General features: G+C 34.7%; 1 protein-coding gene and 1 non-coding gene across 2 annotated transcripts in view; one reads left to right on the top strand and one right to left on the bottom strand.

Annotated features, from left to right (window-relative positions):
• Window positions 1-26,294, bottom strand: part of Smp_177000 (hypothetical protein) — a gene marked incomplete at both ends in the record, with an annotated part of 71,028 nt that overhangs the window by 42,185 nt on the left and 2,549 nt on the right. The window contains 2 exons of the mRNA XM_018799773.1: window positions 10,163-10,367; window positions 11,436-11,633. Coding sequence (XP_018651529.1) covers window positions 10,163-10,367; window positions 11,436-11,633 — 403 coding nt within the window. The remainder of the gene's footprint in view (window positions 1-10,162; window positions 10,368-11,435; window positions 11,634-26,294) is intronic.
• Window positions 21,147-21,218, top strand: Smp_tRNA_00314_Pseudo_TTG.1.1. The gene has a single exon. It is a non-coding gene (tRNA).

The following is a 26,294-nucleotide window of genomic DNA, read 5'->3' as shown; positions in this document are numbered from 1 at the left end:
CTTCGTGGATTGGTTGAAGTTAGACATTAACACCGTTGGATACTGGCTCAGTGGTCTATCGGTTAAGTGCTCGCGCGCGAGACTGATAGGTCCTGGGTTCGAATTTCGCGAGGCGAGATCGTGGATGTGCACTGCTGAGGAGTCCTACAACAGGACAAAACGCCCGTCCAGTGTTTCCAAGTTTTCCATGGTGGTCTAGCTTCAATTGACTCATGATTTCAACTATATAAAAATTAGACTTAAGATTAAAAAATAGAAACATTTTCCATTTCTTATAATAATTTCAAACATTCTGATAATCAGTTTTTTTATATGGTTGACATTTTTCAATAATTTCAATCTATATTTATATCATCGTCACCAATCATACAAATACGTTAAAACATTTTGTCAAAATAACCACAATTTGGATCAATTGGTAGATACAATTGCAAATAGAACAGATGGCTCTTGAATGTAGAGGGAATTAGAATATGATATTTGAAAAAAAAGCAATGTATTCATTGACATTATGGAAGACTATGAATGTTACCGATGACAATGAAAACAGAGGAGGATTTTAAGGAATCAGTCAAGATAAGATAAGATAAATTTGATATATAAAAGTCAGCTGTTTCAGGTTACATTCAACACTTATTTTTTTTTCGTTGAAAAATCTTAATTCTATGTATTTCAATGAATGGACTTGGATAAGTATGTAGAGAAATACGGTAACTGAAAATAAAATATTTCGAGTGTTAGTGTAGATAGATAAGCAGTTACTTACTTACTTACTTACTTACCTACTTACTAACTCACTTACTTACGCCTGTTACTCCCAATGGAGCGTAGGCCACCGACCAGCATTCTCCAAAACACTCCGTCATGAGAATTCCTTTCTAGTTCTATCCAATTTTTGTTCATTCTTCTCATGTCTGTTTCCATTTCTCGAAGTAATGTGTTCTTCGGTCTTCCTCTTCTCCTATGGTTTTCAGGATTCCATGTGAGGGCTTATCTTGTGACGCAGTTAGGTGATTTCCTCGATGTGTGTCCTATCCACTTCCAGCTCTTCTTCCTGATTTCTTCCTCCACTGGATGGAATCTGGTTTGTTCTCTCCCACAGTAACTTGTTGCTGATAGTATCTGGCCAACAGATCCGAAGTATCTTGCGTAAACAACTGTTAATAAACACCTGAATCTTCTGGATGATGGCTTTCGTAGTTCTCCAGGTTTCCGCCCCATACAGTAGAACTCTCTTGCCATTTTTATTGAAAATTCTGATCTTGGTGTTGGTTGACAATTGTTTTGGATTCCAGATGTTTTTCAGTTGTAAATATGCTGCTCTTGCTTTGCCGATCCTCACCTTCACATCTGCAACTAATCCACCGTGTTCATCGATGATGCTGCCCAAATATATAAGTTTCCCCATCCTCCAAAGCTTCTCCGTCAAGTGTAATTCGATTGGTGCATGCTGTATTGTATCGGAGATAAGTAGTACTTTTGCTTTTATTCAGTCTTATACATTGATGCAAAATATCTTTCTTAGATAGCCTATGTCCAATTAATATTCAGTAACTTCAGTAGATAATCGAATCACTATCTCAATAATTGATTTACGATCTTTGCATGGCACTCTTTACCAATTTCAGCATTGCTGACTCTGTTATTCATTGTTGCACGAGAAAACGTATATCAAAGTAGATATTTAAGTGAAATAGACTAAGATTCAGTCGTAACATTCATAGTTTAATATGAAGATAAAATTTATTTATGTCTATATCGATGATAAAAAAGGTAGCTAACTTGATACTAAGATTTTCATCTGTATGAGAGATGTCTCCTAAAGAAGAAATTCCATAACAGCGTATTAGACTTAAAAAAATGATCGAACTACCTTTAATTTTCCCAGGATTTGTAACGTCACAACTGTTTTACATAAATATTCTTTTAAATTACAATGAAGAACGAAAACTGTGCCAGGCTCTATGTTGATAGTGACTGACCAGTTTGTCGAAATATACTTTAAACAAATGCAGGTCAATCAAGCAGGGTAGCAGCAGCCTCTGCATCAGTAGGCCTCTACATACACAAGGGAAAAAGCAAAATCCCCAAATACAACACAAAGAACCCCAACCCAGTAACGCTTGATGCAGAAACTCTGGAAAGGGTGGAAACTATCACACATCTGGGCAGTATCATCGATGAACGAGGAGGATCCGAATCAGATGTATAGACAAGGGTTGGCAGGGCAAAGTCAGATTACTGAAGTTAAAAAATATGTGGAACCAAAAACAACTGTCTTCAAGCCAACCTTATATTAAGAATCTTCAATATGAACGTCAAGACAGTTCTATTGCACGGAGCTGAAACTCAGAGAACTACTACAACCATCATCAAAAATGTACAAGTATTTATAGACAATCGTCTGCACAAGATACTCAAAATCTGTCGGTCGGATACCATCAGTAACAATCTACTATTGGAGAGAATAAACCAGCTTCTAATTGAAGAAGTGATTCAGAAGAGACGATGAAGGTGGATATAACATACATTACGAAACTCATCAAACTGGATCACGAAACAAGCGTTAACTTAAGATACTGAAGGGAAACGGAAAACAGGAAGGCCAAAGAACACACTACGTCGGGAATCGGAAGCAGACATGAAAAGAATGATTAGCAACTGGCAAGAACTGGAAAGGATTGCCTAGCATAGAGATAGATGGAGAATGTTGGTAAACCGCCTATGCTATTCCACGATGAGTAACAGACGTAAGTATGTGAGTAAATACCATTAGGATAAAGCCTATAATTATACTAATATGAATAAATTTAAATCTAGACAAGTATAACATTACACTGCATCATAAAGTGATATCAGTTGAAGAATAATTCTAAACCGTAAAGAGACCTCAGAAAAACTGTCAAGTTAATTTAAAACTTCCTAGTATTGTGTAACAACAGTGAACTAACATGGAACCAATCAAAAAACTTTCGTTAGGTATAAAAAATTACAGCACTATTACTTTCATTATATAACAATTCAATAGTTCACTCCATACAATTTTAATTTCCAGAAGGTGTTTTTGTGGAGATTTAAATAATTTCATAGTTTAAATCATGAGTCAATTGAATCTAGACTGCCATGGAAAACCTGGAAGCACTGCTTGACGGCCGTTTCGTCCTATTGTGGAACTCCTCAGTAGTTTGCGAGACTGATAGGTCCTGGGTTCGAATCTCGCAAGGTTGGATCGTGGGTGCGCACTGCTGAGGAGTCCCACAATAGGACGAAATAGCCGTCCAGTGCTTCTAGGTTTTCCATGATGGTCTAGCTTCATTTGACTCATGATTTCAACTATGAAAATTTTAATTTTATGTCATCCATTTATCTGTCACAGTTTTATTAATCTGAAAGTGTTTGGTAAAATATTTCTCCAATGAAATCAAATACCTGATTGTCATAATTTATAAATAAATTCTATGAAGTGGATAATTTGCATACTCTATAAAATCTTCCCTAATTTCATTTACTTCCTTTGATTATCACTTCTTGAGAAAAAAAAGACCTGCTCACTAAGTATCTAAGTCATTGTATATACTCACATCTCTCACTTATGCATAAGCACACCAACTTATTATTTTTTAAAATAATTTCCAACCAATTTTCAGTTCTGCTAATGGGTTCAGTAGTTCGATTGAGTTACATCTATAATCAATATTGTTACATTAGTAAACTACATTACAAAGATAAAGTAATTGTAAATTCTGATGATTATAAATGAAGCAAAAATGACCTGATCAAATATTTATCAATGCCTTTAATGCATTATGCATTACATTATACTTATGATCAAATGAATATGGTTGGAATTATGCAGATTGCCTAACTACAATAGACAGATACACTGATATATAGATAGATAGATAGATAGACAGGCTTGTATAGTATTAACATAGTGAGATTATACTGTAGCCTACTATATAAATAGCTTGAATAAAAGATAGAAGGCATACGAACAATAAATACAATTGTGGAATAGTATCTAGGACTGGCAGTATTAAGACCACATATGACTACTGTGGATTGTCAAAATATAAGGAACAACAAAATAAATAAATATGGAAATATATATATATGTATGTTTAATAATATTAAGGGGGATTACATATAACGGGTTGACAACCAGATACATTTATGATAGATATATATAGATAGATATATACCACAAATAAATGGGACAATTTGATACCATTCATTATTATAGGCAAATTTAAATCAGACGTCAAAGGGAAAATTTTTTCCATAAAAATTAATTCCTTAATGTTTAGATATAAATCTTTCGATGATATCATCTATTTTCTAAGTTGTATCCAAAGTCTGTTTGCCTTGAAAACAAAAAAAAACTTATTCCCTATTAGCTTTAAGCATTACATGATCATAGTGGAGTTTTTTCTATGAGGTTTTTGTTTATCTGAAAGATGTTTCAACATCTATGTAAAGAAGGAATGAAAAAAAAACCCACAACAACAACAACATTCAATACAAACATGCACATCATCTTGTTCATGGAAGATGTAGAGTTGAGTTGACTTGAATAAAAAAAAACCGTCTTAACATAAAATCACGAACGAACTCACAAATCATATCGTAGCATTACCTCAATTCATAATAAAAACCCAAGGAAAAGTTCATCACTATCTGGTTATCATGTACTGATAGTTGATTGGTATAATTAATCTCTAACAAATTAGTTTAATCAGTAATTGTAATAGAAGTTTAGTTATTTTATTTACATTCATTATATTACTAATATCGTGTTGTTCTAACGTCTAACTGATTACTATAAACCACTATCGTTTTTTACTTGAATAATTTCATAATTGCGGGATCGTGGATGAGCAGTGCTGAGGAGTCCCACAATAGGACGAAACGGCCGTCCAGTGCTTCTAGGTTTTCCATGGTGGTCTAGCATCAATTGACTCATGATTTCAACTTTGAAAAATACTGAAATCTCCACAAACCCCCTTCTGATTTTAAACATTAACATAAATCCCTTAGAAGGGTTTTTTCGTAGAGATTTAGTATTTTCATAATTGAAAGCATGAGTCAGCTGAGGAGTCCCACAATAGGACGAAACGGCCGTTCAGTGCTTTCAGGTTTTCCTTGGTGGTTTAGCTTTAATTAAATTATGCTTTCAACTATAAATCCTTTAGTCAATGGTTAATTGTCTTTAAAAAAAATTTCATTTAGGAATTATCAAATTATTTCGTTAAAATAAAACAAAACTAAAGAAAAAAATGAGACAAACTGAATTTATGAAAATTGATGTAAGTAAAAATTCACTTAATATTGTTTGCTTGCATTTTCTCATTGTTGTTTAGGACTTCAGTCCAGCTGACGAGTCCCAAATAGGACGAAATGTGCGTTCTGGATTCCACTGCTAGCCACTATCCATCTTTGCTTACAATGCTTTTGAAATCAGGCTATATCGAGGCAATACGCACAGTATGCACATATTCCAATTAGAGACTGACCAGTTACAGTCCTAAACATCAATGGGAAGATTCAAACAAACAATACTAAGTGAATTTAAGCTTCACCCCATTGCACAATTAAGTGGCTACCAGGACTCAGTAGCTAAGTGTATAAAGCGATGGCGTTTGAAGCAAATGGTACTGGGTTTGAGTCCCGGAGTGAACATCAATTCTGAGATGCAGGCCCATTCAGCTGACGAGTCCCAAATAGGGCGAAACGCGCGTCCTGGATTCCACTGCTAGCCACCATCCATTTTTGATCCATAAAAGTAGAGTTTAAATTTTCAAAATTTTTATAATTGAAATCTGTCATTTTCACTTGAAAGTACTTAAATTTTCCAATAGAATGAATGATTATAAATAATGATTCTTTGGTAAACATTAATATTAATCTTTTTCATAATATTAATAATCATGCCAATGTTAATTGAATATTTTAATAAAATTTTATTTGGAATTGAGAATTAAAAGTAAACAAATAATATAGAAATCAAAATAAGCAATCGTTATAAATATTCATTTAGACATTAACACCATCGGATTCCGGCCAGCTTAGTGGTCTAGTGGTTAAGCGATCTGGCGCGAGACTGGTAGGTTCTGGGTTCGAATCTCGCGAGACGGGATCGTGGATGAACACTGGTGAGGAGTCACACAATAGGACGAAATGGCCGTCCAGTGCTTCCAGGTTTTCCATAGTGGTCTAGCTTCAAGTGACTGATGATTTCAACTATAAAAATATTTATTTACTAAAAATGTTTTTTATCAAAAAAATTTTATATGGTTAGATTCGGGGATACACGGAGAACCTGAGTAAATTACGGAACATATGGAAAAAAGTGTATAAGTAGTATGTTACGATTATACTAGATCGCCCCCAAATGCCCTAGTACTGCCAAGGTTCAGGAGAACTTGTCTTCCCTCTCAAAATGCTTTCACATGGGTACGCGTATACGGTCACTAACAGGGAAGTCTTACTCTCCGCCTTCTCGTGGTGAGGGTGTTGTTCACGAAATTGAGAGGACAAAAAGCCAGTATTCGGTGCTTTAATCGGGTTAGTGGTTATGGAGAATCCACTTAGGGGAGTTGGGAAACTTCGATTCCAAACCAATGGTGTATATGGGCTCCAGGGATCTGAGGGAACAAAAGACGTATGAACCTACTGTTGGTCACCGGCTGCAATGGGACTGCATCTTCTAACGAAACAGACCCCCAGTCCTTGCTCGTTTCAAGTGATGATGTAGACTAAGAAAATGTGGGATTAGTTTGATTAAATTACTTTTTCAAAGTCCTAATAAAAGCAGTATGGTTAACCACTAACTAAGTCGTTATTTGAAAATAAAAGCAATTGTTTTCAGTTGGAACAGGTAACCAATTGGACTATCTAGACAAAGGTTTCGTGTTAGTTTTGACTCACCAACAAAGAATATTTTCTTCACTACCCATATTCAAACCAATGTCATCTGTTGTCACGGACCCTCTATGTAAATACTGAACTATTTGATCATAAAACATACTATAAGTCAAACAAGATTATCTGCAAAATGCTTCCAGGTTTTCCATGGTGATCTAGCTTCAATTGACTCACGCTTTCAACTATGCAAATACTAAATCTCCACAAAACCCCTTCTGATATGATATTAGTTCAAATTTCAACCGAATATCAAGTCACTTAACATTAGAGCTTCATTATGAACTTAATTGAAAGAATTCGATCAACTATAAGGAATATGAAATCGAAACGAAACACCTATGAAAGAGCATTCATTAATTCATATTTACATTTACACACATTCAATTTATATTTGCAATTCAAGAAAATCAGTTCACATTTGTTTATAACTAATTTAAAGGTCAAGGTTATCACACCCGAAAATAAACATATCTCTAACCTGTTCTTCTTCCTACACACTTAAACACAGAAACGAATGCACACTGTCCATAGTATTAAAAACACACTGAACACCTTATGAACAATGTTATTTGGTTATTCGTTTTATTTTGTTATCCTCCTCCCCCCTTCCAAAAAAAAGAGAAACTACATGCTGTCATGTATTCATTCACAGGTAGTATGTTTATTAATCAGATTTTCCTTATACCATTTACTGTTATTCTCTTTCCATAAATTATTTGACTATTTATGAAAAATACTAATCTTTTTATCCATGTTGCTTAGCCTTATGAATTAAAGTAACCGAAATTTAGGTCAGGTGATATGTATGTATATGTATATACATTCAACAGAACAGGTACATTACCATAAATGAATATCCATGTGTGTTACACTTCATTCAATTTATCAACCTATGGTTTATATTGAACATCAAAAAGAAAGATGTTGGTATCCTTTCAATATTTATAAATCCATGTAAATTGGCACACGTACTTGAAATTTATTTTTAATAATGATAAATGAAGTAACAAGTTATAACAATAATTAAGTAACTTAACATGTTTTCACACAAAGGATAATAATAACAAAAGACAACTGTTAGTAGATAAGTATACATGGGGGGAAAGGGGTATTTTTGTAACCATGACTGTATAAATTGATAAATAGAAAGTAAACAGTAATAGATACCATTATTTTAGACAAATAAAGTACATATAGAAAGTAAAAAAAAAGGAACCAGAGAGTATACAAGAAGGAAAGATAAGGAAAATAGACATTTGACTGTAACAGAAGAGAAAGTGAATGAAGCTTTAGTATATTTCTTTCATATAAGAATACTTTGGAAAATGTTTAAGGATGATGAGACTAAACCTTAATCTAATAATAAAGTGATTAACTGCTAATATGAATCATATAGGAAGTTTTAAATATCCTAGTTTATATTTACTATACTGTCGTAATTTATACCTAAAGATGGAAAATCGTTTGGATTACCAACTTGTCTTGCGATAAAGAAGGAGTATCATTATTCTATGCAATTCACTTCATGATTTCAAAATGATAATAAAATTATGACTGATTTGGTTTTAATTGAGGTTATAAACCAATCAATGGTAGACCACCAGCAGCAGTGAGCATTCACGATCCCGCATGCAAGACTCGAACTTAGGACTGATACTAGGAAAGAACGACTATTCAGTGCTTTCACATTTTCAATAGTGGTCTAATATTGACCAGTTCATGATCTTAGTTAAAACTCAGTCAGTCAGTCAGTTACAACGTAGAACTTCGTACCTACGTACATCAGTTCTAGTTGCCATACCATATTAGCACAGAGATACAACTGACGATTCAAATCCCATAGTGGTAGAAGTAGTAAGAGTATATACATTATGTGATAGGTTAGGGTTTGAAGATGTTATTCAAGGAGTATAACCCAATTAAAGAAACTTGGAAAGAGAAAAATGACAGAGATATGAAGAATTCAGAAGATTAGAATTCGCAGAACAAAAAATGGACACACCTTCTCCATTGCAAACGATTTTGAGCCATGTCATTCAAGATCTCATTAGTTAAATATTATTTACTCTTTTCACGGTATTACAATTCATATTAACATACTAAGAGAGGAACCTAGAATGATAAAACCAAATCATCAGTACAAGGTTGTGGGGATTGTTCACTTTTTCTAGTTAAAACTGAACAATCTCCACAACCTTGTACTGATGATTTGGTTTTATCATTCCAGTTTCCTCGCTTAGTATGTTGATATGAATTGTAATACCGTGAAAAGAGTAAATAACATTCAGATTCAGCCTTAAACGTCTTATTCAATGTGGCCTATATATATATATATACCGTAAACCGGAAGAAACATTTAAAAATTAAATTTTCCTTAGTCTGAAACTCGTTAATATTCAGCGCCCATTACGTTGTAACCTATAGAGTCTAAGAAATTGAATACTAAGACAGATATCGATAACTTATTATGGTAACTTATATCGTCAGTTGACTGAAGTATGAAATGTTGATCATAGAATACCAACTGATTGCTGACTAAGGAACATGAAATTCAAGGGCATGGTTACCAGTGAGATTGTTCCTGCACATAAATGATGTGTTTCAATCAAGAAAAAAGGGACTGTTCTATGATTCTCCTCTGCTAGGGAAGTCCTACTCATTGCCTTCTCGTGGCGGTGTGTTGTTTATAAAATTGAGAGGACGGAAAGCGAATGTCCGACGCTTTAACCGGGTTGGTAAACATGGAAAGTCCACCTGGGGGAGTTGGAAAACCCTGATTCCAAACAAATGGTGCACATGTGCTCCAGTATCTTGAGGGAACAAATGGAATATGAATCAATCGTTGGTCACCGACTACCATGGGAATGAATCTCCTCTCGATGCTACACTGCCTTGTGAATCAGACCTTTACGTCAAAGGCTCCGGGTAAGGCCCCCTAAGGAAACCGCCTGCTTTAGTTTGAGCACCTGAACAGCATCCCAGCCCTCACACAAATCAAATGAGATTTGTGTGGTGCATATGTATCTGGTGCTTCCTTGTACCAATATTTATGTGTTTAAATAATAATTATTATTTGGTGTGTGGTATCCATCCCTAATTAAGACAAACATTAAAATAAAAAATTCTCATAATTCTTCTACTGTAACAAAATTTAATCATCATCAAATTTTGTTACAGTGATGAACAAAAGCGCCTCAAATGAAAATGTCCTGTTTTTTAAAAAAGAAAGATATCTTACTTTTAGCACCATTGTTATATGTTTGAATTCAGACGGTTCAATGTTCAATCTTGTCACAACTGGACTTGCACTAATCGAATGATCTGGTGAATTTCGTCGACTTAAACTAACTAAACTCCAAAATATTCTTGGTGCAACACGACCAGGTGAATTAGACTGGGGTTTATTAACACGAAATTGTAATTTGTAGACTTCAGCTGCTGAACTAAAACGCAAGGGAAATAAAAAAAAAAGAGATTAGTGAAAATCTACAGTAGTATATATAGAGAATTGGTGAAAAAAAGGCGAAATATGCTACAAATGTAGTGATTCAGATAGTAGCAAGTCAAACTGGGAATCTTCAGCCTGAAATTTGAAGGTAGAGTCTGATTAAATGTGGAGTCTTGAGTGGATACTGTTGAAGGATTTCAGATGAACATAAAATAACTAGTTAGGACAACTCGTTTTTCATCTATTCTACAAAGGACATCAATTTGTGATTAAAATTATTGTCTGGTTTAATTAATCTCCTCAAACTACCCAAATAAACAGAAATTATTGGAAATTAGATGCAAGAAAATCAAACAAATAATTTTTTCATCAGAAGGGGTTTTGTGGAGATTTTAGTAATTTTGTAGAGTTGACATCATGAGTCAATTGAAGCTAAACCATCATGGAAAACGTAGAAGCACTGGGCGGTGGTTTCGTCCTACTGTGGGACTCCTTAGAAGTGCGCATCCACTATCCCATCCCGCGAGATTCGAACCCAGGACCTATCGGTCTCGCACGCGAGCACCTAACCGATAGACCACTGAGCCGGCCGGCATCCAACGGTGTTAATGTCTAACGTCAACCAATCCATGAAATTGAGCAACCATTCATCAATGTCATCAGTGAGTTGATATCTCACAACAGACCTGGTTGAACTCCACAAAACCCCCTTCTGATTAAGATATGTGAACTAAAAATGAAGTTAATTTTGAGGAAAAGACATCGATAATAAACTACTATTAAACGACTGACTAGTATTTTATACAATACTGCAAATAGACTAAAATAAAAATGTACACAAAGAGTCCCACAATAGGACGAACTGGCAGTTCAGTGCTTCCAGGTTTTCCATGGTGGTCTAGCTTCAATTGACTCATGATCTTAACTCTATAACAATAATTTTTTTCTTTCAAAGCACTTATTGTTCTTTAAGAATTTGATATAATAACGTAAGAAATCTACTTACATCAAACATTACACTAGTTTTACCATAAAAATGCTTATTATGGAAATGCAAATTTACCTGTATTTTGAAGATGGATTAGATGTAACTAAATCTTCTCTGAAACGAGCAACAATTTCAGTTACATTACGTTTTGAACTGATTACACTTCTATGGAACACATCCCACATATTATGTGATCTCATATCATTTCTTTCAGATGATCTACTAGTTGGTATTGTTTGAGCATCAAGGAATCCATCAACTTCTATGGAAGAACTTGTATCGCCATTAGTTGTTGATGATAAGGATACTGGTGATGATGATGATGACGATGAAGACGATATTAATGAATTCACACCGGCTGGCCAGATTACACGAACAAATTCAACATAAGTATTGGATGGTATTTCACATCTACATTAAATTCGATTTAAAAATCAATAATATTATTGTTGAATAAAACAAAATAAGTAATATATATAGTTGACAAATCAAAAATTCCTATCTTTATTTACATCAAACATAATATAATTGAAAATTGATGGTGAGAACGGCTAGACAGATAGCTGTTTTCACCTAATATATGATTCCTCAATATTTTGTTGGGATTCGCGAGATGATAACAATCGATCGTTAGAGACCTTGAATGACATGGCTCAAAATCGTTTGCAATGGCGAAGGTGCATCCACCCATTGTGTTCTATCAAATTCTAATCTTCTGAACTGATCATGTCTCTATCATTTTTCTCTTTCCAAATTTATTTCACTAGATTATACTCCTTGAATAACATATTCAAACACTATTCTTTCCGATTACTGCTTATACTCTTACTACTTCTACCACTATGGGATTTGAATCGACAGTTGTATCTCTGTGCTAATATGGTATGGCGACTCGAACTGATGTACGTACGTACATACGAAGTTCTACGTTGTGACTGACTGACTGACCTCAATATTTTGTACACATGACCCTATCAAGACTTGGGCTGATCATTTTCTTGGCTTTTGGTTGAAGCATCAATTATAAATCACCGAATTGTAATCTAATAATCTACATTTTGTACTTCAGTTAATTAATAAAATATTTGGACTAACATCCAGTGATATCGGTGATTACTGAATTATTCTCAAAATTAACGAAGTGCAAAGATGATAACTTTCTAATAAAAGTGTTTGACAATTTTATCTTAATATTAGGTCACTTATGACTAAACAATTATATTAATTATTATCAGAAGGGTTTTTTTTTGATATTATAGTAATTTTAATAGTTGAGATCATGAATCAATTGAAGCTAGACCACCATGGAAAGCCCGGAAGCATTGGACGGCCATTTCGTACTATTGCGGGACTCCTAAGCAGTGTGCATCCACGATTTGGTACTGTATGGTTATAGTCTAATACATAGAGTAAAATATATATATTCCTACTTTGTACTTTGTTGATTCATTAGAAAACTTGATCTCCAAAATGTTAGTAAATGAGACCGGTGTCTATTGTCATTCAGTTGCTAATTGAACAAATCGTCTAATCGAAATAGTAAAAATTTATATAAGTATACTTCAAAGAAATTCGTTGAATTTACGAAATACAAAGTCTAATGATGATGTTTGTGACTGAAATACTAGGTGATAGGAGATAGATTCTCACGTAGAATATCAATTTTCTGAAGACCACAGATATTTTATCGCCAACAAGTAAAACTTAGGATTACTGGATCCATTCCGATTCCCTTCAATAATCTACATGTAGTTATGGGAGCTTTATGATTTTCTTATATGTAATCTATTTACTTTTTTAAAATGTCACTTACCGAAACGGTAAGCTTTATTTATGATTACATTGATATGGATAGATCTAATATGAGTTTACCAACATTCTTATCGAATGACTAAATTGCTAGTTGTACTTAGGATGTTCAGTTCATTTTTAACAGTGTGATTTATAAATAGTGAGCTGATGTTGTTTTAGGACCACATTTAGATCTGTTACTGGCTAACTGTTTTTAGGTGACAATTAAAACTAATGTTCTATAAGAATAGATAATAAAATTTTGTATATACAAAAGATACTTAATGACAGTTGTATCATTTCTGACAAAGGTTATGACACTTTTAATTTACTGAAGACACTATCAGCGACAACCTTGTGTGGGAGAGAACAAACCAGATTCCATCCAGCGGAGGAAGAAATCAGGAAGAAGAAGTGGAAGTGGATAGGACACACATTGAGGAAATCACTCAACTGCATCACAAGACAAGCCCTCACATGGAATACTGAAGGCCAACTGAGAAGAGGAAGACCAAAGAACACATTACGCCGAGAAATAGGTACAGACATGAGAGGAATGAACAAAAAATGGATAGAACTAGAAAGGAAAGGGCAGGACAGAATGGGTTGGAGTATACTGGTCGGCGGCCTATGCTCGATTGGGAGTAACAGGCGTAAGTATGTAAGTAAGTAAGTAAGTAAGAAGATATCAAGTAAGTACTATTCATCTATTCAGTTGACCTTCGAAAAGAAAAGTTCAATATTTTGTTTCTAGATGTTTTATGTATAAGTAGAAATTACGGAACTGTCAGAATACCTACTTATAAGAATTTGTATTGTGAATATAAAGTTAATTTCTATGTATCCTTAACTTCTTAGCCGAAAGGTATAATTTATTTCAACAATTTAAGAATGTCAAAAGTTTATCGAGAAAATAGTGTAAATCAAGAGATTAACATTCTTATACCTAATTCTATGAATGATAGTAATGATATACGCTTCATTGAAATAATCAAATTACCAGAATCAAAAGTACTATAAACATCTGTATGTAAACCAAATTTTAACTAAACTTTCCAACTTTTACGGAAAAGTAACTGATCATGGAATATCTTTACTTGAAATCTAAACTTATTAATATCTCAATTTAATTAAACATCCTAGTGATATTTTCTAAAGAGAAACTGAATTACTGAACAGTCAGTGCTATATATTCAGCTGTTGAGTATTTCAACTTCATTAATAATTGTCTTAAGATATGTGGTTGAGATCATGAGTTAATTGAAGCTAGAACACCATGGAAAACCTGGAAGCACTGGACGGCCACTTCGTCCTATTGTGGGACTCTTCAGCAGTGCGCATCCAGGATCCCGCTTCGCGAGACTCGAACCCAGGACCTACCAGTTTCGCAAACTGCTCACTGGTTACTGCTTCTCGCGATGCGGGATCGTGGATGAGGACTGCTCAGGAGTCCCACAATAGGATGAAACAGCCGTCCAGTGCCTCCGGGTTTTCCATTGCAGTCTAGCTTCAATTGAGTCATGATTTCAACTATATAAAATTACTAAACTTTCCACAAAATCCCCATCTAATAATTAAATAAACCTTTTTTTCTGAAAAACTATACGATAAATCACAATTTATTTTTAAAATAAATAAAAAGTCATAATACGTCGTTTGTGTGGTTAAACAATGAAGATCAGTTTGTGTAATTATGCTTTGTTTTCATCCAATTTTGTGTAAGTTTGTCGAAAGAATAAAATATATCACCGGGTAAGTAATAGTGAAGTTAGACACAGAGTATTAGGGAATGATGGTAAATCAGTTGATGAGGTTATGAATCTTCATCGACTGAGATGGTTGGTCCACGTATTACGTATGCCTGAACATCGATTACCACGACGCGCAATGCTGGCTAGTGTTGGCGATGGTTGGAAGAAAGTTAGGGGCGGCCAAACGATAACGTGGTATCAGAGCTTGAAGTCACTAACTTCTGGTCTAAGTTATGTTGGTAGATGCAGACTACTTGATTGGAGTCCGCGTGACTATCGTAACCAATGGTTGGAGACTCTAAATGACATGGCTCAGAATCGATCACAATGGCGTATGTGTATACACTATTTTCCCTTAAACCTTGAGATTAAAATTGCTTCATAACTTTATTCCTTCCTATACTATATCCTTATATACAACCTATCTTTTATATACTACCACCACTAAATGAACTAGTTCTATGAATCCGGTGTTCATCTTGTTGTGCTAACGAGTTATGGCAACTTGGACCGATGCATAAATGTGCCTGGTCCTACGTTGTAGCTGACTGATATATATAATGACAAAACGTTGTTTAGTAAAAGGCTTGAATTCAAACCTATACCGACATAAAGGGGATAAAGAGAAAATTAGAAACTCAAGAATAACAATTCATATTTAGAATATAATATATATGAAATAGTTTGTTTTTGGGGAGATTATTGAACTGAAGGATAGTTGAGTTGACAGAAAGTGAAAAATAAAAAAAAACTAGAATACATAATGACAGATTGCTTTTTTTTATCTTAGTTTGTAAATCATTAATGAGATGTTTATACGTTGGATTGATTCAAAGAACTTCCAATTTATAAGATGAAAGCAATAAGTCAGAGTACTGTAGTTATCAACCATTATTCTAGTCCAATAACTGTCTTAATTTTATGTTTATAGATTCTGTAAAACAACTTATTTATGTTATATCTGAAGCATCTCAAATTCACTAGTTAGCGAACGGAACAAAGACTTGTGACCAGAGACCAATAAGCTAGCTATTCTGACGCGTCCTAGACCCAGCTAACTAGAGTAAGAAGTTCAATTTGGAAGCGGGTATAATATGTTCCTTAGAAGCCAGAAGCACAGCAATCGTAAGGGGAAAAAATCAAACGTATATATACAGCATAAAATTGTCCTTGGGCAGCATTACAAAATAGCACACTAAAAGATACAACGGATCACTAGCGTCAATATATTTTACAAGTGGAAAATACGACTCGAAGGTGAAAAGAGCGCTTTTGGCACGAAAACAAAGAAATCCAAATTTTCAAAATAAAATTACAAAAATAGGCCATTTGCCAAATAAGTTCTGAGAATTTAACGTCGCCACCAAATTAAAACAACAAAACTACGGGATATACCTTTTCTGTTTTATTTTTATCTAGTTGATAATAAGACCTAATGAAAATCGATAGTGAACATAGAAATATCAATTCATATTCTCTAGTGTATCTTAAGTATCTTACTTATAAAGTAAATATGAGTTTTTCAGGAAGCGTAAGTAAACCGACTACAATATACTTGATCCATTGATGAACATGGTGGATCAGATGCAGATGTGAGGGTGAGGATCGGCAAAGCAAGAGCAGCATATTTACAAATGAAGAACATCTGGGACTCAAAATAATTGTCAACCAACACCAAGATCACAATTTCCAATACAAATGTGAAGACAGTTCTACTGTATGGGGTGGAAACTTGGAGAACTAAAAAAGCCATTATCTAGAAGATACAAGTGTTTATTAACAATTGTCTACGCAAGATACTTCGGATCCGTTGGCCAGACACTATCAGCAACATTCTACTGTGGGAGACAACAAACCAGATTCCATTCAGTGGAAGAGGAGATCAGGAAGAAGCGGTGGAAGTGGATAGGACACACATTGAGGAAGCCACCCAACTTCGTCACAAGACAAGCCCTCACATGGAGTCCTGAAGGCCAACTGAGAAGAGGAAGACCAAAGAACACATTACGCCGAGAAATGGAGACAGACATGAGAAGAGTGAACAAAAATGGATAGAACTAGAAAAGATGGCCGAGGACAGAGTGGGCTGGAGAATGCTGGTCGGCGGCCTATGCTCGACTGGGAGTAATAGGCGTAAGTAAGTAATACTTGATCTTGTTGAGTCATCACAAGAGAGAGTTACTCAAACGAAATGTATTAAGGACTCAATGTATATTTAGTCAATACCAAGAAACCAATTTCATATCACAAAACCAGTAAGTAAAACGTTTCGAAACGATTCAAATAATATCAGTCAAGTAGGAGAAAAAAAGCCAACCAGATATCAAAATTTTCTATAACCTATCATTGGTTCATTCAAAACTAAACCATCCAGTCTCTGGTGTCATATAGACTTCTTTTATAGAGGTTCGGAAACTTTTTCATTGTCTATTTTAAATCATAGTCGTTGGCGGCCTGTTTGGACATCTGGGCTACCTGTGCCTGTCATCTAGATATTTCAACAAGTTGTCAAATTTCGTTTGTTTTAATACATCATTATGACTATTAATCGCATAACCTATTCAGGTGTGTTTCTGAAAAGTGTAAAACCTTTCGCTGTAAAGGTTACAGAAGGCCTAATCAGAGATATCGTGGTTGCTGACAATATGCAGCGAGAAGAATGTACATTATTCAGATGTCGATTGACTGGACTGCTAACTTCTAACTGGTGATCACTCAATATTTATCGTCAGGAAGGATGAAGAAGTAAGAAATGGAAACTTGTTGAAGTACTTTGTGCTGAGAATTCTATATTGTACCAAAAATATAATATTGAATAAAGCTAATAATAATAATGATAATAAGTAATGAGCAAAAGAATTCAGGACCTACGTTCTCTAGTCAACATCAATGTTTTTATTTAAGATAAATCCAAATCAATCTGATAGGACTCAAATCATATGGAATTTGTTTTTTTATCCTACCCCTTATCACTATGTAGTTCAAACAAGATGAACGTGGTCAGGGTGTGTTTTACTCAATCTATTTATTTCTCTAGTTTACAATGTGTATTGAAGTAAACTTAAAATGAAACAGGCATATATGACATAAACAGCTTAAAAAAATTTGAGAACAAATGTCATTGTTATTTACCACATACAAAGAGGATGGGAATGAAAGGGATTTATGTAATTTTGTCATCAGTAAAGGGAAAATTAAACAGACAGAATTTAGTATAAGAAGGATGAACGAAATTTAGGGATGAAAGGCATGGAACAATACTATGTTCAATAATTATTGATAAATAAAAGATCAATAAATTTTGCAACATCATGATGAGTTTTGGATCCTATTGTCTATTTTTTCCGAATGTAGATCATGATTATCTTTAAGATTTCAGCCAAGAAAGAATCCAACACCATGCTATATAATTCATTTTAACAGTTAATTATTTCATGGACTAATGACATACTATAGTCATACTATAGACATACTATAGCTTCAGATCACCACTTGATTGTGGTCAAGATGAAACTGAAGCTAAACAAGCAATGGACAACTGGGGGAAACAGTATTACAAAGGTTTAATACAGCCTTCCCTCGATATACTAACAAACTCGACAAATTAAAGATAGCTTTCAAAAAATGGGTTCAAGCCTTACAAGATCTACTCAGAGAAGAGTGCACTGCTATGGAGGACAATTGGAAAGGGATTAAAAAAGCACGAATACCTCGACATCTGAGAGGAAGCACCGAATGCAATGGACAGCTCGGGATCAACAAGAATTTTGGACTTCACAGATGACCTAGTCCATCTATCCCATACACACCAACAAATGAAGGTCAAGACAACTGATGTGGCAGAAGCCTCTACAGCATTAGTCACCGGTATACATTAGGGAAAAAACAAGATCCTCAAATACAACACAACGAGCACCAAACCAATCACACTTAATGGAGAAACTCTTTAAGATATGGAATTTTTCATGTACCTAGTCAACTTCATCATAGATGAATATGGAGGATCTGATGCAGACGTAAAAGCAAGAGCCGAATTCCTGCAGCTGAAGAATATATGGAACTCAAAACAACTGTTAACCAATATCAAAGTTACAATCTTCAATACCAACACCGAGACAGTTCTACTGTACGGAGCTGAAACTCAGAAAACTACTAAAACCATCATCAAAAATGTACACGTATTTATAGACAGTCGTCCACACAAGATGCTCAATATCTGTTGACCGGATACATTCAGCAACAGACTACTGTGGGAGAGAATAAACCAACTTTCAACTGAAGCGGTAATTAAGAAAAGACAGTGGGAGTGAGTAGGACATACATTGTGGAAATCACAAAACTGCATCATGAGTCAAGCGTTAACTTGGAATCCTGAAGGGAAACGGAGAAGAGGAAGGCCTAAGAACACATTACGTCGGGAATTAGAAGCAGACATGAAAAGGATGAATAGCAACTGGCAAGAAGTGGAAAGGATTGCGAAGGACAGAGTTGGATGGAGAGTGCTGGTGAGCTGCCTATGCTCCTCCATGAGGGGTAACATGCGTAAGTAAGTAAACCAAGATTTTGATCCAGTTCATAAAGTCATTTGGCAGGTACAGACTACTGGGTTGTGGTCTTCGCGATTTCTGTAATCGATGGTTAAAGAAACTGAGTAGAATGTCTGAGAATCCATCACCGTTATACGGTTACATTCAATTTTTTTTTCCGTTAGGTATTGAATTTTAAAATTATCTTACACTTTACGTCTCACAAATTAATTCTTTCTCCACCAATCATCTCTGTATCTATATTTTTAAAACCATCGTTACTTCGACTTCTATTATTTTAATATTCACCTTGCTATGGTAATTTGATGAACACGGTGGATCAGATGCAGATGTGAGGGCGAGGATCGGCAAAGCAAGAGCAGCATATTTACAAATGAAGAACACCTGGAACTCAAAACAATTGTCAACCAAAACTAATGTCAGAATTTTCAATAAAAATGTCAAGAGAGTTCTACTGTATGGGACGGAGACGTGGAAAACTACGAAAGCCGTCATCCAGAAGATATAGGTGTTTATTAACAATTGTCTACGCAAGATACTTCGGATCCGTTGGCCAGACACTATCAGCAACATTCTACTGTGGGAGACAACAAACCAGATTCCATTCAGTGGAAGAGGAGATCAGGAAGAAGCGGTGGAAGTGGATAGGACACACATTGAGGAAGCCACCCAACTTCGTCACAAGACAAGCCCTCACATGGAGTCCTGAAGGCCAACTGAGAAGAGGAAGACCAAAGAACACATTACGCCGAGAAATGGAGACAGACATGAGAAGAGTGAACAAAAATGGATAGAACTAGAAAAGATGGCCGAGGACAGAGTGGGCTGGAGAATGCTGGTCGGCGGCCTATGCTCGACTGAGAGTAACAGGCATAAGTAAGTGAGTAAGTTGCTATGGTAATGAGGTGTACCATTTTGGACTGATAAATATGTTTTAGGTTGCTTTTAACTACAATCTACAATGGTTATTCACGTTTGTTCATATATGCATTGGCAAGATCTTTTATTTTCTTTGCCTATCATTGATTCACATTCTATTCCTTTCTTACAAACATCACTGTCAATATGAATCAACCAACGGAATAACAAGGAAGGATATTTTCAGTTATTACTATCATTATGATTATTATTATATGATCTACAATCATCTAATAAGAAGTATTATGATTCAGCTGTCAAAATAGTTTCTCAAACAAACAGATTATTAGTATGGTGCATAAAAAAGTGTAATCCATGTCAAACAATCAAAATATTCACTGATTGTTTACAGAAAACTCAATAGAATACATTTTACCAAACTATTCAAGTGTATTCTATAGGATAATTAAACCAGTAACTTTATAGATTACTGAAATGAGACGTGGGATAGTGTAAATGGAAAAAAAATGATTGAAAGGATAACAACATTACTACATATAAATTCACTTAGTATTGTTTGTTTGAATCTTCCAATTGATGTTTTTAGGACTGCAATTGATCAGTCTCTTATTGGCATATGTGCGTATTGTCTCGATATAGCCTTAATTCACAGGCATTGTAAGCAAATATGGATGGTGGCTAGAAGTGGAATCCATGACGCGCGTTTCGTCCTATTGGAGACTCGTCAGCTGGATGCACCTGCATCAATGGAAAGATTCAAATAAACAATACTAAGTGAATTTAAACTTCACCCCATTGCACAAGCAAGTGGCTATCAGGACTCAGTAGCTGAGTGGATAAAGCGATGGCGTTTGAAGCGAGAGGTACTGGGTTCGAGTCCTAAAGTGGACATCAACTTTGAGATGATGGTACATCCAGTTGACGAGTCCCAAATAGGACTGAACGCGCGACCAGGATTCCATTGCTAGTTACTATCCATCATTACTACATTTAATTAGTATACATTAACTTGTTAATAGAAGTTCAGTTCATCAACTGATAAAGATTCATTCTAATTTTTGTCAAAATATAAATGAATAATTTCATGAAATATGGCTAAAATAATTCAATGACTAAAATTTAAGCTTCAAAATTATGACCAATAGTTTATTATGGATATAATTCTGATTTCTATTATTTCCCACTTAGATATAACCACTGAAAGCGATAGATAACAAGGCAATGAATTAGCTCAAATGTAATACAAGCGAACAGTTACGAAAAGTTAAGTGCTCCTTATTGTTTGGTAGTTTGAGGTATATAATAACATTTATTTATTTATTTAAACACATAAATATTGGTACAAAAAAGCACCAGATATATATGCGCCACAAAAATTTCATTTTATTTGTATGAGGGCTGTTATACTACCCAGGTGCCCATACTGAAGCAGGTGGTTTTCTTAGGGGACCACACCCGGAACCTTTTGACCTAAAGGTCTAGTCCACAAGGCAGTGGAACATCGTGAGGAGATGCAGTCCCATAATAGCCGGTGACCAACGATCGGTTCATACTCGACTTGTTTCCTTAGGATACTGGAGCCCATGTGCACCATTGGTTTGGAATCGTGGTTTTCCAACTCCCCTAGGTAGACTCGCCGTGTCCACCAACCCGGTTAAAGCGCCGGATATTCGCTTTTCGTCCTCTCAGCTTCGTAAACAACAATAATGCCACGAGAATGCAGTGAGTAGGACTTCGCTGGTAGAGGCTGTATACGCGTGGTCATGTGAGAGCATTTGGAGAGGGAGAGCGGATTCTCCCCACTCTAGGCTGTACCAGGGCATTTGGAGGCACATACTAATATCTGCTAAACAGAACCATTGTAACCATGAAACACATGACTATTTCTCGTAGTTCTCTCTTCTTATCCCTAATCTATTTAAAATTAACCAATTTAAGTCACTTAGAAAGCATAATAATGATAGATCAGAGTTAGGATCCCGTGGTCGTTATTTTTCCTCTCTTCAGGGAATCCATAATGATAACATGAATATCATCTCATAAGGAAGAGAATAATATTTTTTAAAGCATTAGAATAACTTATTCATTAATCATTTGAATTGTTGATTAGTTGAACAAAACAAAATTCGTTACACATATATTTGTATTAGTAGATTATCTCGACAATTTTGTTGGTCATAGTTTGAACAAAACAAGTAAACATCCAATTTTATGTAGTTAAGATCATGAGTCAATTGAAGCTAGACCACCATGGAAAACCTGGAAGCACTGAACGGCTGTTTCGTCCTATTATGGGACTCCTTAGCAGTGCGTATCCACGACCCCGCCTCGCGGGACTCGAACCCAGGACCTTACAGTCTTGCGCCAGAGCACTTAACCAATAGACCACTGGGCCGACCGGCATCCAACAGTGTTAATGTCTAACCTCAACCAGTCTACATCCAATTTTTGTGTCGGTTGAGTAGGATACCTTGTTAGATAAAATCAAATAAACAAGTAAGAAATATTGTTTTTATTTTCAAATTTAGGCGATTAACAGAAGTTTCTATGTTTGTTTTTCTTTTTAAAGAAAACAATATATTTTATAGTTGAATGTGATAACACAATATTGGTTATACAAAGATTATCTGAATTCATGTCTAGTCTAAACAAAAGGAATACAATAATATGTTTATAATATAAAGAAGGAACTCATGTTGTGACTATAATAGAAACTAGTGAATTTATTTATTTTAAAATGTTAAGATAACAGAACACCATCCGTCGTGGTTGAACAAAGGATAGGTAAAGGCGATTAAGAGTTTTATTCTCGCCCACTTGATGGACATAGGTAATCCAGTTGAACTAAATAAAGCTTTTAAGGTTATTTACGATATTCCATCAAATTTGCTGCACGGTTTACGAGCTCGTCTTTTGCACATAGCATTAAATTGTCCATAAAATATGGTTTCATTGAACAAAATGAAGTCAGTATTCATCATTATATTGGTTGTTTGAATTTACCCATTGATATCAAGGACTGCAATTGATCCGTTCTGCAGTGAACATTAACTCTGAGATGCGGGTATATCCTTTTGATAAGTCCTAAATCGGACGAACCGCGCATCCTGAATTCTACTTCTAGCTTTTATTAAAGTAGTATTTTCAAACTGCTGGGAACTGAATTCTCATTCTTAATTTTTCCAAATTATGTCTAATCTGATTTTGTTCTAGTATGTACGATGGGTATGAATTTTTTCTACAGGGGTCCTTATTTTCATGTTATTGATGCTAAGGATGGCAACTGATCTGTATCTATTGATATATGTGTATCCTGAAAAGATTATTTTGATATTGTCATTAAGTGACAATTTTTTTCGTAAAGTTGAAGTGTGACTAGCAGTGACATCCAGCCTTCTAATCCCATTATATTCAAAACTCACCAGTTGGACATATCTACATCCCAGTGCTAATATTCACCATGAAAATCAAACTCAATATCTCTCGGGTTATCTACTCAATAACTGATTCCAGATAGTCACCATGTTATGCAACATGCATGAAATTTATTTGTAAGGGGTGCAAATATATCAACAATTATTGACCAAATACTGTTATTAACACCAACAACAAGAAAAACACAAACCCCTGCAAAATTAAAATTTTAAACATTTGTTTTAGTCAAAATGCATTCTACATATGAAGAGATGTAATAAAATTCTATCCATAGAAGTTAATAAGTCCCACTGATTTAAAATAACACTTTATGCCTGAAATATAATGGAAGAAACTTTTCTTTTTGTCTTTCGAAAACAATCGTTTCTCAATATTTTGAAAAAGACGATCACTAAGTCTTAATAACTGAGAATTTTATAGTGAAACTAATTTTCTGTTATTCACTTGGTATTGTTTGTTTGAATCTTCTCATTGATTTTAAGGACTGGGTTTGAGTCCCAGAGTGAACATCAACTCTGAGATGGAGGTACATCCAGCTGACGAGTCCAAGATAGGACGAAACGCGCGTCCTGGATTCCACTGCCAGTCACTATACATCTCTGCTTATAATTTTATGTTACTTTACAATTAAAGACTTAAATATAATTATGATGAAATTAAAATTAAACATTGAACATTGTTAAATTGTACATTTAAATTGTGTTAACAATGAAACAACCTCTGACTGTTTAATATATTATTCATAATACTATAATATTACACCACCTCAACCAAGTCTGTTGTAGAGATATCAACTCACTGGAGACAATTGGTGAACGGTTGCCCAATTTCGTGGATCGGTTGAAGTTAGACATTAACACCGTTGGATGCTGGCTCAATGATTCTAGAGGTTAAGTGCTCTGGCGTGAAACTGGTAGGTCCTGGGTTCGAATCTCGTGAGGCGGGATCGTGGATGCGCACTGCTGAGGAGTACCATAATAGGAAGAAATGGCCGTCCAGTTCTTCCAGGTTTTCCATGGTGGTTTAGCTTAAATTGACTCATGATTTCAACTATGAAAATAATAACATTACATTCTTTTATTTGATACAACTTTGGTTGATGTAGTACTGTATCTTTTGTGATGATGAAAGTGTTCAAAGCCTAATGAACAAAACAAACACTTTTTTTATGTATATGCCCTAAACATCAGGGTTATATTTTGACATCACTGACTAAAGCAAACTTATAACTGAAAATCAGTTGTACTTCAGTTATACTGTAAAATCATTGGGTTTGTTTAGGATTGATCAGTTAACATTAATGTTTGATTCAGTTAGAAATAGAATTCTTTAAAGCTGAAAATGGATAAAGTTTAGTTAAATTACCTCCTAAATTGTTCAAGTTTGAAGCTATTCGATCAGCTGTCTCCGTGGACTCTAAATATTTAATAATTAAGCTACTTCATAGTAGCTCAGGCATTTCAGTGCGATAACATCAGACTATATAACTAAGCCTAACTGTTCCAGATGTTTCTCCCGCAGTTTAAAAGATATTCGTACTTACGGGGACCAAAGTCTTAATCTATTTTTTCTAATAGAAGTGCGAAATAACAAAATCTCGTCAAAGAAGTGTTGCAAACGGCTTGATAAACATTATTCCTGAGACTTAGATTTTTGGTGTAGACGATCATAACAAAAAATATTTAGGTAATTTTCATAGGATAGATGTTAGAAAGTTAGGTGACGGTAAAACTTTAAGCTAATGAATTGATTCATGTCACAAGGAGATTTTGAGAGTTTACTACGTATATCCAGTAAAACACAGAGAAAGAACTTTCAAGGTTTGGATTTGACCTAATTAGTCAGCGGAAGAGAATTGCAAGTTGTTTTCTAATCACACAGAATTACTTTTGCCTCCACCCCAAATTTAAATTAGTGTATGTGCATCATAACAGAAAGTGTACGATTGTAATCTGCCTTCTAAATAAATACATGCGGTTACTGTACCATAGATCTCTATGGGAGCACCTGAATAAATAAAGCCTTAATGTAAAGCAAAATTAATTTAACGAAACCAACACCTGACCTAACTATTTTCGGCATTTTTAAGTGTTATAAACAAGTCTAATTCCTTCGATATTATTACATAATTAACTAAAGTTAAAGTATGTTTTAAATTTTTTATAAGCTTTACGTTTAAAACATTTGTCGTTGTTACATTAAAACTCACGGTATACAGTTTTTTTAACTTTTGAGAGCACGATGTTACATTTTAATGGCTCTATTTGGTAAAATCTGCCGAAAGTGTCCGATCATTTTTACTATGTAGATGTTACATCATGATAATTGTAGGTCATAGTTTCAAATAAATATGCGATGAATAGCTTCTCTAATTTCTAAAGCCTTATAATCCTCAGGGTTGAGAGAGATGATCATCTTAAAAGCAAATTTTATACCAAATATTGGTTAGTTAAATGTTTAACCTGACTATCCTGTACGAATGGAAAACTATTTTTGTCCAGAGGACACCAACTATTAGTTCATCCCTACTA

This window comes from Schistosoma mansoni, chromosome 3 (genome assembly GCF_000237925.1).
Source record: "Schistosoma mansoni strain Puerto Rico chromosome 3, complete genome".
Taxonomy (NCBI): domain Eukaryota; kingdom Metazoa; phylum Platyhelminthes; class Trematoda; order Strigeidida; family Schistosomatidae; genus Schistosoma; species Schistosoma mansoni.
Note: the sequence above shows the minus strand (reverse complement) of the source record. Positions and strands in the feature narration are given on the sequence as shown.